We start from the raw sequence: 16,803 nt of genomic DNA on the forward strand, positions 1-16,803 counted from the left end.
CTCCCCAGTTAACGGCCTCGCCAGGATTCTCCCAGTTATAGCTGTCCTCCGTTCACTGTCTGGGCTCAGGCAGGGCCTTTCTACAGGCAGAAGGCAGGGCCCGGCCCTTGTGGCCTCTCTTGCCTGAGAGGACCCCACCCTAGAGCAGCTCTGTCCTGCCCCCGCCCCCAGAGGGCCCTGCTGTCCCCACAAACCTCTCCCCAGACCAGCTCCTCTTCTGAGGCTGTCTCAGGAGCCGGCTCCTCTGTGGCCCTCCATCCCCACGTTCTCTCCATGATGGGACTTCACACCAGAGTCCTCTTGCCATTGGGCTGGGTCCCTCCACTCTGAGGTCTCCCTCTCTATCCCTTTGTCCCGTGGTACCTGGAACCCCTTGCGAACCATAGCTCCTCCTTACCCTGCCCTCCCAGCTTTGCCCCTGCCTTGACCCAGTGTCTCCTCCCTACTGTGGGGCAGGTACATCCACTACGTGTTTGACCTGGGGAATGGCCCGTCCTTGATGAAGGGGAACTCAGACAAACCAGTCAATGACAACCAGTGGCACAACGTGGTGGTGTCCAGGGACCCAGGAAATGTGCACACGCTCAAGATTGACTCCCGCACGGTCACGCAGCACTCCAATGGCGCCCGAAACCTCGATCTCAAAGGTGGGGCCTGGGGCCTGTGGAGAAGGCCTGGCCTAACCCAGACCCCCCTCGGCTGCAGCAAGCTCTCCCCCGCCCTGGGATCCTCTCTCTCCACTGCCACTGTGGTTTCCACCTCATTCTCATTCTCTGCTGTGTCCAGCCTGATGTTTTCTGTTCAGCTCTCCCGTGAGGCTGCCCTCAACACGGGAAGCCTGGCCACAAGATGTGCCTCGCGGGGAGCTTGGCGGCCTCGCTCTGGAGCTAGGAGTAGGCAGCCCAGGGCTGCTGAAGGCCTCTTGGGCCTCCAAGCCAGAGAAGCCTGCCTTGGCTGAGGGCTGGAAAGAGAACGGGGAGCTCAGCGTCCCGGCAGGTGCCTCCCCCGGGTGGGCTGGGAGGGGGCAGTTGATAAGGGGAGGAGGGAGTAACAGTTGTGGGCTCCCTGTCTGCTGCCCTACTTTGGGCATTGGCTAGGCTGACTTGGGGGGTTCTTTTGGACCCAGGCTTCCCTGTAGGGTCTGTGTCACACCAGGGTCACGCGTTCCCCAGGGCCTCTGGGGAAGCTCTCGAAGTCACCAAAGCCTGCCCTCAGAATGGGTGCTTGAGAGAGGAGGGAAGGAGCCTAAAGCCCGGGCATTGGACCAGGAGTGAAGATGAGCCCTGCAGCTTCTCCAGAGCCCACTGGGGCAGCATGAGCGGCCTCCTCCACTGGCCCCAGACAGGCCTCAGCCCCATGGGGACCCCTGTGTGTCAGTGTGGCTCAGACTGTCTGGACTTGGGGAGGGTCCTCAGAGACCCTCTTGAATTCACCCCCCTCTTGGAGAGGAGAAAATGGGAGCTTCAGAGGCCAGTGAGCCGGAGGCAGGGTTGGAGCTAGAAGCTGGGTCTGGTGCTGGCAGAGTGCTGCCAGTCCCCCCAGCTCCCAGAAGGGGGCAGTGTGTCACAGAGAATCCGGGGCGGCAAACCTGAGGGGGGTCTGGGCTCCTCTCTGTTTCCAGGAGCCAGTGGCCAAGACTGTGTCTTGCCTAAGCTCTGCGATGGGCTGGCCAAGATTTCCAGGGAGTTGGGTGTGACGTGGCCAGGCAGCGGGGCGTGGGGTCAAGTGTCCCTGAGGAGAACTGCTTTCTGGAGTCGCTCAGAGTCCCCAGGCCCAGCCCCAGCTGTTGGGGAAAGGGAGCTGGGTTAGAGCACCTGGGAGGGAAGTGAGAGCTGGCTGGGAGAGGCCTGAAGAAGCTCTGGGAACAGGGAGAAGGGAGGGAGTGGGAGGGGCCCAGGGAGGGCCTCACGTCTCTGAAAGGCCCTGATTACAGGCCGGAACTGGAATCAGATGTGTGGGAGAGTGCATGGAACCCGTTCTTCCAGCTGCTCCCCCCCCCACCCCCAAGCAAGACCGCCCTGGGCATCTGGGCTTCTCTGGGAGGGGAGCAGACAGATGGCAAAGTGGAGAAGGAAGGAGGAAGAGGTGGGGGTGGGTCGTGGGATCTCTGTATGGAAACTGGAGCCTGGGAGGGGATGCTGCAGGCTGGGAGGACTTGTCAACCAGAGGCTGGTGTCCTGGGAGGGGACCGGGGACCAGGATGCCGAGGTTTTGACCCCCCCCCTTTACAGGGGAGTTGTACATTGGTGGTCTGAGCAAGAACATGTTCAGCAACCTGCCCAAGCTGGTGGCCTCCCGGGATGGCTTTCAGGGCTGCCTGGCCTCGGTGGACCTCAACGGACGCCTCCCAGACCTCATCGCTGACGCCCTGCACCGCATCGGGCAGGTGGAGAGGGGCTGCGACGGTGAGTGGAGGGTGGAGGAGTTAGGGGTGACTCTGCAGGCTGCAGGAGGGCCAAGCTGCAGGGGTGCATCGGGGCGGCTCTGGGGCAGGGGTGCAGAGGGTGAAGGGTCGTTTGCCCTTCCTGTTGCCTCTTACCCTGGCCCCTTATCATAGTTCGAGGCCCAGCCTAGCAGTCCCTGAGCACCCGTCCACTCCCCGCCCCCCATGCCCCGTCAGGATTTGGCCCTTCCAATCTGGCAGGGTTGAGAGCAGGACCTTCCGCCTGGCTCTGAAGCTTCCACACCTCCGGCGAGGGAAGGGGCTTGGCTGAGCGGGGGGTGTTCCTTCCTCCTGCCTCTTCCAGGCCCCAGCACCACCTGCACCGAAGAGTCCTGTGCCAACCAGGGCGTTTGCCTGCAGCAGTGGGACGGCTTCACCTGTGACTGCACCATGACTTCCTATGGAGGCCCTGTCTGCAACGACCGTGAGTGCCCGGGGAGGGGGGTTCCTGGCCCATGCCCAGCTATGGGGACTTTCTGGGAGGAGGGGGGAGTCTCCGAGAGCCATGCTGCTTGCTTCCTTCTTATCCCTTCCTGCCATGAGAGCCAAGGGAGCTGCTGGCTACGGTCCACTCAGGAGTCTTTTCTTTTGGGCCCGTGCAGGATTGCTGCTGCTGAGTCCCTGGGGCGATCTGTTGACAGATGGCCTCCTCTCCTCGGTCGGAGCTGGTTGGACACTGCTCCCTTCACCTATAACCAAAGGCGTCAGCCTCTGTTGCTATCCCCGTGAGATTTGGGTGATAGTCTTCCGTGTCTTATTTGTAGCTCCACATACACGCTATGGTGCAGGATAGGGGGCAGGCGTTGACCTGCACCCCCTTTCCTCTGGTGCCCTCTGAAGCGTGCAGTGGAAGTCTCTTATTTCTTGCCCAGAGTGGGCCCACTCCCAAGGGGCAGGCTCAGGAGGTTCCCGGGAGGCCAGGCCTAGCTGGCTTCCCTAGACCCCAGCTGTGCAGGTCCCTTATCCCCCGGCCCCTGGAAAATCTCTGCAGGTTGTCCCTTGGGGCCACAAGGACACTCCTCCATGTCCTTGTCTGGTTCTTCTCCTCCCCGTCTGGGCATCTGTCTGCCAACTTGCATGTTGTTTGAGGCCCCTCCCTGGAGAGGGCAGGGTGAGCAGCCGTCTCCACTCCCTCGTGGTTGGTGGCCAGCAGCTGGTGAGAGCTTGGGGCAGGCAGTGGGGAGAGGTGACCTCCTATCTGAGGGGGGCTGTGGCGTTTCTCTTGGATGATTGGGCTGCGGCAGCAGCTGGGGAGAGGGCAGCCTTCTCAGGCATCACCTGAATGGTCTTCCTTGGAATAGCCCTGCTGAGAGACTAGGGATGTGACAAGTCAGAGGCCTGCAGAAAGACACACACACACACACACACACACACACACACACACACACACCACGACGCAGCACTGGGCTTCTTCATTTTACAAAGATGGAAACTGAGGCCCGGAGGGGTGGGTGGATTCCTGGGGGGGTAGTTAATAGTAGATCTGGGCTAAGAACTGGGGTCGCTGCCTTTGCCTCCTTGACAGACCTTGGAGCCTTCGTCGTCTGGGCCTGAGTCCTGAGTTTCTTACTGGATAAACCTGCCTGTTTGGGGGCTTGGGCTCTTGGCAGGCCTTGGTTTTTTCCTTCTCCTCTGGAAGTATGTCTAGCCCGTCTCCCTCAGCATTGTCCTGGTGCTCTCAGGCATGGCCCAGCCTTGAGAACCTCCACATCCCCTTCTTGTCTCCAGGATTTTCTCGTCTGACCTGCTGCTCTCTGTTCCTTCCAAAGCCTCCAGACGAGGGCCACCTTGGGGACACTCGAGCCCTGGCTACTGGGGAATAAAGACAGGGCTGGGCCTCTTTCTACCCAGCTCAGTCGCTGTACGCAGGAGATCTGGAGATGGTGGTAGCTTTGCTGCTTAATAGTAGCAATGTCCGCTGATTGTTTAGTGTTTGGCAGCTTACAGGGCCCTTTGAATTTGTTCCTCAATGAAGACAGGGGGATGGAGACTGACCGTCCTGTTTAACTGATGAAGACCCCGAGGCTGCATGCTCTAAGTCCTAGGGTGCTGGGGGCAGAGTGCAGCTAGGCCCTAGGAGCTGCTGCCTCTGTTACCTCCTGCTGCTCATTTAGGCCCCGGGTGCTGGGGGTGCTAATAGTGGGCATTTCTTGCCTGGGGTGCAAGGGATCACGGTCAAGAAATGCCGCTGCCCATTGTCACTACTATAGCCCCACACACTGGAGCCTTCTGGAAGCCGGCATAGTGATTGGTGGGGGTTTAGGGAGTCATGCCATCTTTTAGCAAGGGTGGGAAGAGAGGCTGGAACAGCTTTTCCAGGTTCCAGGCAGGTGGGAGGCAGGGGTAATCGGGGCTGGGGAGCAGGGCACGTCTCAGGAAGAATCACCATCCCCGAGCATTGGTCTGTGTGTCTGGTAGCAGAGCCTGAGCAGAGCCATGCAGGTAAAGACAAGGTGGGTGCAGCCTGGCAGCCGGCGGGATTCTGCCTGCTGTTTCTCCAAATGCCAGCCCTGGGGGACCTTCCGAGAAGGGCAGGGCGGGAACCTGGGGCTGGGGGCTCTGCCGTTGCTCCCCAAACCATACTTCCCTCTTCTCTGGGGGTTGTGTCTCCTAAGTCTCCACGGCTCGGCTATTTCTTGTTCATGCTGCCTCTCTATGGCTGGTCTTGTCGGGACCCGATTGAGGCACAAGGCCAAGCAGGAACCTGGCCAAGAGGCCTGTTCAGTTCACTCTACCCCTGGACACCAAGGGGCTCTGTGCCTGAAGACAGGGAGGAGGGTGGGCCTGGCCAGGGTGTCTTCAGAGGGTTGGGGTTGTCTCGTGGGGGAGAGACCGGGATGAGGAGAGGTCTGACCTTCATTCCGGACAGCCTTTCCCAACTTGTGGCCTCAGTTTCTCCATCTGTGACATGGGGTGTGAAGGACCTCTGTGTCCCTTTAAAGCTCATTAGTCTGCTCTGAGAAGGCAGGAGATTTAATAGGAGGGAACCCATCTCTGCCCTGAGAGAGAGGAAAGTGGAGAGAGAATGAAAAAGAGAATATGAAGCGAGAGAGGAAGGGAAGAGAGAAGGAGGGACACTCCCTGCCATGGGGCTGGGGTTCAGGACCCAGGCGCTCAGGTTCGGGACCCAGGCGCTCCCATCAGTTCTGCTCCGGGGTTCTGTCTTCCAGAGCCCACCCCTTGCAGGCAGGCAGCTCTTCACCAAGTCTGCCCCTGTCTCTGTTTCTCAGCTCATCCTTTTGCTCTGTCCCTCTCTGCAGCCTCTATTGATCTCTCGCACACTTCTCTTCTTTTGTACCCTCTGTCTCTCCCCTCGCTCCCCAGCGTCACCCCCTCCAACTCTCTCCACTTCCCACTCACTGATATTGATTGGCCTCTAGGCGGTTTCCCTTCCTCTCCTCTCACTGCCACCGGCCCCTCCCTCCCTCCCTCGGGGACCATACATTTTCTGCCTGCTCAGAGCTCTGTCAGTCTCTATTCTGGAGCCAGGGGCGTAAGAATGGGACGGAGAGGGCCGGAGGACAAGGCTTTGGGGGACCCCAGCCCTGCTTCGCAGGCTGCTGTCTCTACTCTCCTCCCTCCTGAAGCCCTGTAGCACCTTGTAGCCTTCTCTTCTGAGGAACCCCTTCTTCACTTCTGGAGGGCCTGGGGCCAAACGGGGGCCCCTGTCAGCTCACGAGGTTGGGGAGGTGGCAGTGGCAACAGAGGAGCTGTCCCGGGTGCTGACTGCATTCGGGAGCCGCTCGAAGCACGTGCGCGGCTCTTGGTGACAGTTTTTGCTCCAAGATGGAATTCAGAATGGATAAGCAGGAGCCAGCCCTCTCCTCCCTGGGCGCCCCCATTCCCTCTCCCCTTTCTCACATCACCTCCCCCTTCCTTTTGCCCTTTCTTCACCACCTCTCCTCCCCACTCTACCCCACTATTTCTTTGGCTCCTTCCAGGTCCATGTCCACCTCCCTCCCTTTTCCTTTCTCTACCCTCTGGCTCCCCCCCACATAACCCCCCTTCCCTGGTCCTAACCCAACCCAGATTGATGTGGATGCAGAGGTCACATCCAGATGAGGGAAAGGGAGCCTCTCTGCACTTACTTCTTGGGCTATGACAAGTGTTTTCCAGAGGTCCCCAAAACTCTGGGGAGGGGGCAGATCCCAGTGGAGGGGCACCTAGATTAAGTGGCTTCCTCAGCTGAACATAAGTGACCCAGAAAGGGTTTTGTCTTACGTGGCATACTCAGTGGACAGGTGTCCTCGAAACTCCGTGGAGGGAGAGGTTGAGGCTGGCGGAGGGGCAGGGGGAGTCGAGAGGAAGGATTGGAGGAGTCCAGCAGGGGTGTCCAGGGGGTAGGGGAGCATCCTTTTGGGGAGGTGGTGAGAAGACTATGCGTGTGTGACATGTCTTACTCTTGAGTACCTTTGAGGCTCTGGGTCATTGTTTTTGGAGGGTAAGCTGGGAGGAGGTGTCTGTGTGTATGTTGGCTGTTCATCGCTCGTGGCCAAACGTGTATGTGTGCGCGGATGTGTGCCTCTGTCCACGTGTATACCCCGTGCCCCTCCCTTGCGCTGACTGTGAGTCCGTGTGCCAGTGTCTATGAGCACATGTATGCATGTATGTGTCTGAGCCTGTGTGTGTCTGCGCGCTCACTGGTGCCTGTATGCGCACGTGGGTGTCTCCATACCCGTCCACATCCTAGCGTGCACGTGTGTTCCGAGGGGTGCGTGCAGAGGTGGCCGTGGCCACATCTCTGCGTGCTGGACCAGAGAGCCCTATTGGGGTTCGTCCAGGTGCGGGGGAAGGGAAGGAGGAGGAAGAGAGCTGCTTCTCTTGCTAGCCTCAGTCCTGTTCAATTATTCAGCAGGGCCTCTTCTCTGGAGCGGGCGGGAGGGTGGCGCGCGCCCGGGCGCGGGGGAGGGGCGGGGCGCGCGCAGAGGAGAGGCGAGCGCCTAGCGGGCTAGCCAGGTGCCGTGCGGCGGAGCTGCCCAGCGCCGCCCGCAGATCGGGAGCCGCTCAGGTCCCTCTGCCCTGCCCCCTCCTCCTCCCGCGCTCCCTCTCCCCTCCCCTCCCCTCTCCACTCCTCTCCTTTCCTCCCTTCCTGTCTCCCTCCCTCCCTCTCCCTTCCAGCCCTCAGCCTCTGCAGCAACACTCCGCTGCCTCCATCTCTCCGCCGGAATCTCGCAGGCTCGCGCCTTTCCTCTGCTCAGCCCCGCTCCCCTCCTCTCCTCTCCCCTCCTCTCCTGCCTTCATTCCCCCCTCACCCGGATTTGCTTCCCTCCTCCCTTCTCCCGCCCTCCCCCCCCCCCACCTCGGCCGCTCCCTCCTTTCCCCGGGCCTCCGTCGGGCGGCAGCGGCAGCAGCGGCGCGGCCGGCTCTAGTCTCCGTCGGTCTCCCGCTTCTCCCCTCCAGTCCCCTCCCCCCCCCCCCCGGCTCGGTTTTTCCGCAGGATTTCCCCCGCTCTCCCATCCCTGCTTGGCCCCCGCGCCTCCCCTGCCTCTCCACCCGGCACCATGCCCCCTCCCCCGGGCGCTCCCCCGGGTTTCTGACGGCCCTCCTGCGCCGCTCCGACCCCGCCGGGATGCGGGCAGCCCCTTAGCTCCTCGGGATGGACCCAGGCGTCCTGGACCTTGGCGTTGCCGCTCGGCGGACCTCGGATTCCCCGGCGGGATCCAGTTGATTTCGTTGGCTCCGGACCGAGGCTTGGGCTCTGGTTTTCCTTCTTTTCACCCCCCTATCCCCCCCTCCCGGGGCTCGGAGCCGGAGGGGGGCTTCGCGGGGCTACACAGCCCCGCGTCCCCGCCCCCGGCCATGGGGCTGTGAGGCGGCCGCCCCCGGGCCGAAATGCCCCCCGGGGGGAGCGGGCCGGGGGGGTGCCCGCGCCGCCCCCCCGCCCTGGCCGGGCCCCTGACGCCGCCGCCGCCGCTGCTGCTGCTGCTGCTGTTGCTGGGGGCGGCCGAGGGGGCCCGGGTCTCCTCCAGCCTCAGCACCACCCACCACGTCCACCACTTCCACAGTAAGCACGGCACCGTGCCCATCGCCATCAACCGCATGCCCTTCCTCACCCGCGGCGGGCACGGTAAGTGGCGCTGCCGTGGCCGGCCGCCGCCCCCCCACCCCGCGCCCCCTCCCCGGGCCTCCCGTGCGCGCGGCCCTGGCCCTGCGGGCCGCACCCCGGCTTGTGCGCGCCCGGCCCGGCGCCCTCCGCTTCGCGGGACCGCGCTCCCTCACCGGCCAGCTCCGGCTCCCATCTTCTCAGCCCCGCCCTCGCCTCTCCATCAGCCCCTTCCTTCCTCGCCCTCAGCTCTGCCTCCATCACTCATCTCTTGCCTCACCTTCACCTCCTTCTCCCCGTCTGGGGTTTGTCATCACCTTCCTGTTTCCGCTCCGTCCCCTCCCTGTCTCTGTCCTTTCATCCTCTGTCCAGTTCGCCCCTACCCGGTCTCTCTCCCTCACCATCTCCTCCATCTCTGCCCCTTACCATCTCTCCAGCCGCCTTACCTCCACCTCTACCTCTCCCTACATTCCCATGGCTGCTCTAGCATCTCTGTGCCTGGGTTCTTATCTGTGTCCCCCCATCTGTGCTCCCCTCTGTCCCATCTGTCATTTCTGCCTCTGACATGTGCCATCTCTTCCTCTTTCACCTCTCCATGTCCGTCTTTTTCACCTCTGTCCCTCCAGCAACCATCCTTTCTGTCCCCCCTACTGTCCTTCCATCACCTCCCAAACAGGCGGCTCCTTCCACTGTCCCAGCCCTCTCCCAGCTTCCTTTCTCCTTTGCATGCCCCTTCTTCTCTGCTCTACCTCCACCTCTGACCCCCAGCGTCTCTAACCTCTGCAGTCCAGTTGCTTAGAGATTACGTTCCCCCATCCTGGGCTCTCCATCACCTTCCAACCCAGGCTCCCTGTAATCTCCCAGTCCATCTCCCCATCACCCCTCCTCCCAGTCTCTCCCTCACCCCCATTCCAGCCTCCCTATCACCCCATCACCCCCACTCCAGGCTCCATCACCTCCCCGCCCAGTCTCCCCATAGCCTCTTGTGGCAGGCCTTTCTTACTTCCCACTGTCACCTCTTATCTCAGCCCCTCATAACCTTCCATCTCAAAACCTACTTCATCTTCCCTCTCAGACCTCATCACCTTCCATTTCCAACCTCTATCACTTGTTTCCGGCCTGCATCACCTCCCGTCTCAGGTCCCTCATCGCTTCATAGCTTCAACCCCAAGGTTCTCTGTATACCATTTCTGACTCTGTACCTGTCACCTTCCATCTCTGTCCTTCCTGGTCTTGTGGCCTCTCACTTCCCATCACCGCACCCCACACCTTCTGTCTGTGCACTATCCATCACCTCCGTGTCCGGCCATCTTCCCATTTCACCTCGTTTCCATGCCAGACCCCATCACTTCCCACCTCAGTCCCTCCACATTCCACCTCAGACCCCCTGTCACTTCCCATCCCAGAGGCCCCATCACCTCCCATTTTAGTCCACTCATCACTTCCCTTCCCTGTATACTGCCATCAATTTCCATAGGGGGCCCCCCAACTCTGTACCTCTCTTACTTCCTGCTTCTGCACTTACATCACCTCCTATCTCTGTACCTCCTTCGCCTCCTAGACCCGTCCCCCATCACCTCCCATCTCTGTACCTCCTTCGCCTCCTAGACCCGTCCCCCCATCACCTCCCATCTCTGTACCTCCTTTGCCTCCTAGACCTGTCCCCCATCACCTCCCATCTCTGTACCTCCTTCACCTCCTAGACCTGTCCCCCATCACCTCCCATCTCTGTACCTCCTTCACCTCCTAGACCTGTGCCCCATCACCTCCCATCTCTGTACCTCCTTCACCTCCTAGACCTGTGCCCCCATCACCTCTCATCTCTATACCTCCTTTGCCTCCTAGACCTATCCCCCATCACCTGCCATCTCTGTACCTCCTTCACCTCCTAGACCTGTCTCCCATCACCTCTCATCTCTGTACCTCCTTCACCTCCTAGACCTGTACCCCCATCACCTCCCATCTTGACTCCCATGGTGTCCTGACGTCTCCAAGCTCCCATCACCTTTTATCTTGACTCTCCTGGGCTCTCATCACTGTACTGTCACCAGTTCTCACTCTGTACCCTTGTTGCCTCCCATTTCTGTGCTTCCATCACTTCCCATTTCTGCCCATCCATCACCTCTCATATTTTTTTTTTACTCCACTTTTGTTCCTCCTTCATCTTCCACACTTATATCTTTCTCCCTTCCCAGCCATGCCTCTCAGGGCCTTCCAGATCTGCGCTCACCTCTGCCTCCCCAGTCCCGTTCCGCATCTGTCCATCCTTGCTTCCCAACCTTTGCCCCATGTCCCTTCCAATCTTTTCACCCCGTTTCTACTCTCCCCTGCTCTCCTACTTCGTCTTTAGCTCATTTTTCATGCCTCTATGCTGTCTTTGTCCACTTCCCAAGAGTGGTCCCTTGCCAGCCGCCTCTCCATTGCTTTCTTCTCTCTTCCCCAGCGCAGTGTCCCTCTGCTCATCTCTGTCCCTGTCCCAGCTAGGGTCCTCTCCATGCAGCACTCTCTCTTGTCTCTCTCTTCCTCCACTTTCCCAGCCTGCACCTTCTCTGACTCTTGGCTCTCTTTTTCTCCCCACGAGCTCTCTGGCCCTCTGTGCCTTCCTCCTTCCTCTTCATTGCTCCTCTGGCTCCCCAGAGGCCCAGTGTTGCTCCCAAAGGGGCCCAGATAGGACACGGTCTTTCTGGGCACTGAGGCGAGACATGGAGGGGTGAGATACAGAAGGGGAGACAGGGATATTGGGGGAGAGTGTGTGCGGGGAGGTCCAGAGGACCAGAGGTGAAAGAAGAAGGGATCGAGAGAGGAGTTGGCTCAGGGGAGGTGAGCAGATTGGAAGGAGGGGCCTTCCTTGGAGCTGAGTGGCACAGGGAGGCTCAGTGAAGGAGCTGGAGTCAGGATGCAAAGAGCTGGGAGACCAGGAGAGAAAATGGAGGAGAGAGCGTGTGTGTGTGTGTGTGTGTATGGAATGTTGGTGTTGGGGTTGCCTCAGAGATGGCCACCCTCTTGCTGTGCAGAGGAGAAGAACAGCCCCAAGAGGGCTAATGGCTGCCCAGTGCCACATGGCAGCAGAGGGGAAAAGGAGGGTGCTGCAGGACAGGGATGGAAGGTGGTAGGAGCCTGAAGGGAGGAGCCAGAAAGGGTCAGGCAGGTGAGAGGAGGGAAGAGGGTCAAAGGGCAGCTAGAAGAGTAGGGAGGAGGCCATCTATTATGGCTGACCCCCACCTCTGCGGACCTTAGTCATGAGGAAAGGTGAAGGGAAGGCTTCTCTTGGGACCCCATGCTTGGCTAGAGGAAGAGGCCAGCTTGGGAGAGCTTTCTAGGTGGGAGGAGATCCTTCCTCTCTGCCCCAACATCTCCCTAGCATCCCCCAGTGTGAGGGAGCCTCTCCTTCTGCACTCGCTTCTCCATGTCCCTTCTCTTGGCTTCTCCCTGTATTTCTCTTTGCCTTCCTTCCCTCCTTCTCTTCACTCTTTCCTCCATTTACCTTCCATCCCTCAACCCCTCCTGTTACATAACATCCCTACAGACCTGCCAGACACCCATTGACACCCCTGCACCAGATGTCAGTCTGGGCATGGGGGGACCAGTACACCTGGCTCCTAAAAATGCCTCGAGGGGGTGACACTCTCCTGGTCCTTGACCCCGATTTTGGTTTGAGAGCCTTTCAGCCCCTCCGACCTTCATTTCTGCTACTCCCTGAAGCGGGTGGGTGGGGGGTGGGGTGGGGTCAATTCCAGCCTCAGTTCTGAGTCAGTAGCTTCCAGGGTTCTGGATTCATCACTCTAGCTTGCTTCTAAAGGGGGCTGGCATTGATCTTGATTCTGAAAGGGGGTGTGTTAACTTGGGTTTCTGACTGGGTGGTTATGGCCAAGAATGGGCACAAGAATTGAAGGAATATCATTCTATCAAGAGAGCTGAGCCCAGGGATGTGGACCTGTGGAGGTCCCCCTGGGTTGTGGAGGTCCATATACAAAGAGCTGGTACGGGCTATGGGCACCCAGGACCATGGCTTTTCGGGATTGTACAGGAGTTTTAGCTTCTCAGATTCTAGGTCTACCAGAAGGTTTTTGTCATGGCTTCTGATGCTGCAGGGAGGCCAGCAGGCGGAGGGTCTGCACGTGTAGTTTTAACCACAGGGGCATCGCTTTGTGGGTGGTTTTTTTTTTTTTACAAGAAATGAGTTTATTGTTTGGGTCTGCGTTAGCTAACCATTATTAATGGCTGGTTGTTGTGTTTTTCTAGAATGCAGGTGTGTGGGAATTCTATGGAAGATTCTTGATCATTTAGTGTTTTACTGGGATCAGTGAATTTTGGGGTCCAGGAGGCCCAGACGATGTTGGGTGTGGACAGAAGGTGCCAGCCCCGGGCCGTTGGTGGTGGGTACCTAGGCCCGTGGCACCTTGTGTGTGGCCAGAGGCTCTCTTGCCTTGGGCTTCAGGGTTGTATGCCCCCCCCCCCCCCGCTAGGCACTATGTAGCTCACTAGCTAGATGGGGAGGTCAAAGACAGTGGGTCTGGGCCATCCTAGAGTAACATTCTGGGCCTTGGCTTAGGCCCCTACCCCGGAGCCCTTTCTGGAAACTTTTAGAGGTTCTGGATGCCGTGTGGTGTCCTGGGCTCCTTGTCTCCGTGCCCCCGGGAGTCTGGTGGCCAGGGGCGTGGAGGACAGCTTGCAGGGGGTGGGGTGGGGGGAGAGGCGGGAGTTACCTTCAGGGCCCTACCCTCCTGCCTGCCATCCACCCCCCTTCTGGAGGGAGAAATGTCTCCCCAGGGTAATTACTGCTGCCCCCGTCCAATAAGCCATTCAACCTTGTCGGTGCAAGACGCGTGTATCTCCACCCGATTCCCCCACAGTGTAATAAACGCCCTTAGGCTTTAACAGGCCTGCCCCGTGTAATAAACTGGCTGCAGGGTTAGAACAGCTGGGTAGTAAACCCCGGGGGAAGCCGGGCTGAGCAGGGCCTGGGCTGGGGACCGGGAACCGGGGGGCTGGAGGGCTCGGGGCGGGGTGCCCTTTGGCCTCGGGGGCGGGGACGTGTGGCCGTCCTGTCCTGTGCCCAGCCAGCCCCCGTCCTTGCTGCCTGCCAAGCCCGTCTTTGTGTGCTCCCCGCCATGCTGCCTCGTGTCTCCTCTCCACACTGGGTCTTTGTGTGCAGCTGGGTGTGTCATCGCCTGTGTGTGGGTGTGGGGTCTGTGGGTGCCTTCCTGGGGACGGGTCTGCTGTGGGGCCTGGGGCTTGGGTGCCGGCAGGAGGCCGCAGTGCCCTGTGGGGAGTGGGGCCTGCCTGCTCCTCAGGCCCTCTCTGGGCTCAGGCAGGGTTCTCTCCAAGGCGATGTGCTGTCTGGGTTCCTGGGGTGAGGAAGTGAGGAGGAAGGGCTTCCTTTCCCTTAGACCTGGGAGGTTTGGAAGCAGGTCCCACGGACATGGGGTTTGGCGGGTCTGAGGGACCAAGAAACCCAATGAGTCCCTCCTGCGTCTGACCTGGGGGGCCCTGAAGCCCATGAGGTGAAGAGGCAGCAGCCTCTGGTCAGGGAGGCTGGGAGGCGAGCTGTGTGGAGGAAGGTCAGCAATCTCAGTTCCCCCAGCCCTCCCCACACCCCAAATTGGGACTTACAGCTTGTGAGTGGAGGGGGAAGGGAGGACCCTGGGTATTATGGTTGCCATGGAAACAGCCGGTTTTCCAGAGTGCTGCAGTGTTGGGAGTGGAGAGGCTGCTCCCGGCTGAGGCCTACCCTGCTCCTGGCTTGCAGGCCCAGCCCCTTCCGGGCAAGTGACCCGCCTGGGGTGGGGGTGTGGCTCACTGTGTACCCTACCTCCAGCCAGCTCTCCTACCTAATCCTGGGGCCCCCATCCTGAGGGTCCTGCCCTCACCACGGGGCCTCCAGGGCCCCCAGGTATAAAGGATACCTGGTCTGGGGGCAGGGGGCAGAGCCAAGCTCCCTCTCTCTGCCAGTTATTAGGCATCAGGGTGGTTCTTTCCCGCCTGCCCTGCCCTGCCCTGGGGCCGGGGTCATCTCTCCTCTCTGGCCAGATCTGGGGAGATGGAGGGCATTGATGACAAGTGCTCTGGAGAGCAGCTCCTGCCACCCCCCCACCCCCAAGCCCTGCTGGCCTCACTGCCTCTCCGGGACCCAGGCAGCAGCCTTCCCTTCTCAGCTCTGTCCTGGGCCTGCGGCTGGTGTAGATGGCGCCTCCCTCCAAGGCCCTCGGAGTCTAGTCTCCTTCAGGGGCTTGGGAGCTTCCTGGGGTAGAGCCCCCTCATCCCTGCTGGTCCAAACTGCACTGGGGCTCCTAGTCCCTGAGGTGAGAGACGCCCCAAGGTGCTTGAGGGACCTTAGTGTTACCAGCTGGGCTGCCCTCTTGATGGAGCAAACATGGAGCGGGTTTGCGCTCCTCTGAAGTGTCTCAGGCCTCAGGCCCTCCTCTGGCCTGGCCTCCCGGGCTCCTAGCTCCCTGACCCCAGGGCTTCCCATCCTACCTGAAGGCCGCCCTTTCCTCCCAGGCTACTTCAGGCTTTTGCCCTCAGGCCCCACCTGCCTTTCTCTCTCCGGATAAGTCCTCCCCTGAACCCCCCTCCCCCAAGAAGTGCTTTGAGAGGACTTGTTAGTGGCTAATTATTTAATTAAGCATTTTATGAATCTCATCTGCTCCATTTATGTCCTAAAGAATGCACGATTGTTCTCTTCCTTCTCTGAAGGCCCCAGAGTACTAGTCCTCTAAGGCTTCCCAGACAAGCCTCCCTTCCCGGAAACTGGGTGACCAGCCCCCAGCCCCCACCCCAGCCATCCGTCTGCCCCCCCCCCAGGGAGCCCAGTCAGCCACAGGAGGGAACATGGCGACTAATGGGGTTTATTTTGGGGCTGAGATCGTTAGGGACCTCACACCCGCCCCCGGCAGGCAGCCGGATGGAGGAGACTAAGAGGGGGAGGGAGGGTGGGGTGGGGGAGGGCAGGGAGAGGGAGCCTTCATCTCTGGCTCCCATTCTCCCACTTTCTCTCACCTACACCCCTCTCTGTCCCTCTGTGTCCATCTGTCTCTCTGCCTCCTTCCTCTTCTGGCTGTCAGTCTCTATTCCATACCACCACACCCCCAGCCCCAATACCTGTCTCTTCTTTGCCGGGTAAGGCTCCAGGCACCCCCTCTTTTGGGACCCAGGCAGCCCCCTAATTGGGAGTGGAAGCAAGGAGTCCTGGGCAAACTGGGACCAGGATTTCCAGGGGCTTGGGAGGGGGTGGGGGCAGGTGGTGGAAGGGTGCCAGGCTGTGGGCTATGAGTCAGAGCTGAACACAGCCCCTGTGCCTCTCGCCATCGCCTGGGGCTCCTTTCGCCTTGGTGCCTGCTCAGCTTGGCCCCACGGAAGCCCACACCTCTAATCTGTCACCTCCGCCAGCGCTGAGAGAAGTTGAGCTGGTGGGGCCCAGGCCCCCTGGGGCCCACCTGCCCTCCATACACTTCTCGATCCCTTTGCAGCCTCTCTCTGGGTTCTCTCTCAGTGTCACTCTCTCTGTTGCCTCTCTGTTTTGCTGTAATTAAAGCTAGAATTCTTGATGAGGCAGCTACATCTGTCTGTGCGCGTGCACGGGCTCTCACCGGGCACCCGCCCGCCAACTGTTCCCGAGGACTGCAGGGCTGGCGGCTGCCGTCGGCATCACAGCCCAAGCCGGTGGCCCTTGCCGTCGGCATCACAGCCCAAGCCGGTGGCCCTGTGCTCTGGTTGCAGTCCCTAGGACCTGCCAATTTCGCTCGCCTGAAGTCACATCTCCCTTTCTCCCTTCTCTTTGCAGCCGGGACCACATACATCTTTGGGAAGGGGGGAGCGCTCATCACCTACACGTGGCCCCCCAATGACCGGCCCAGCACGAGGATGGACCGCCTGGCCGTGGGCTTCAGCACGCACCAGCGGAGTGCCGTACTGGTGCGGGTGGACAGTGCCTCCGGCCTCGGAGACTACTTACAGCTGCACATCGTAAGGATCTAGGGCCCTGGCCCTTGCCCCCACCCCCTCCCCGCCGCCCCTGGTCTTCCTACCCCAAATCTACTCAGTCTCCTCATTGCCATGGGATCAGCACCTCGAATCTTCCCTCATGTGTTCCCCAATTCCTGGAGGTCCCTCTGCGTGGCTCTGCCTCTGAGGCCCACTCCCTTCCTGTCATGCATTCCCGGAGCCACCCTAGCTGATTGGAAGCTCTCCACTCCCCACTCCCTGACTCCATCTGTGTCTTCTGACCTTCCTGAACACAGGGCCTCCTTGAGCCTTCTGGCCCTTCTTGCAGCCCATGAAGCGTCCCCACATGGTGACTGGCCTGCTCACTGCTAGA

General features: G+C 60.3%; 1 protein-coding gene across 31 annotated transcripts in view; it reads left to right on the forward strand.

Annotated features, from left to right (window-relative positions):
- The window catches only part of NRXN2 (neurexin 2), a 97,638-nt gene that overhangs the window by 52,264 nt on the left and 28,571 nt on the right, over positions 1-16,803 (forward strand). For 27 of the 31 annotated variants that reach the window (XM_036101114.2, XM_036101118.2, XM_036101124.2 and 24 more), the window contains 4 exons: positions 457-647; positions 2,232-2,405; positions 2,748-2,867; positions 16,270-16,451. In XM_036101114.2, the coding sequence (XP_035957007.2) occupies positions 457-647; positions 2,232-2,405; positions 2,748-2,867; positions 16,270-16,451 (667 nt within the window). Of the gene's footprint in view, positions 1-456; positions 648-2,231; positions 2,406-2,747; positions 2,868-7,755; positions 8,511-16,269; positions 16,452-16,803 lie in introns of those variants that run through there. The other 4 variants (XM_036101131.2, XM_078057835.1, XM_078057836.1 and 1 more) reach the window with 4 other exon arrangements.

This window comes from Halichoerus grypus, chromosome 11, assembly GCF_964656455.1.
Source record: "Halichoerus grypus chromosome 11, mHalGry1.hap1.1, whole genome shotgun sequence".
In the NCBI taxonomy this organism is placed as follows: domain Eukaryota; kingdom Metazoa; phylum Chordata; class Mammalia; order Carnivora; family Phocidae; genus Halichoerus; species Halichoerus grypus.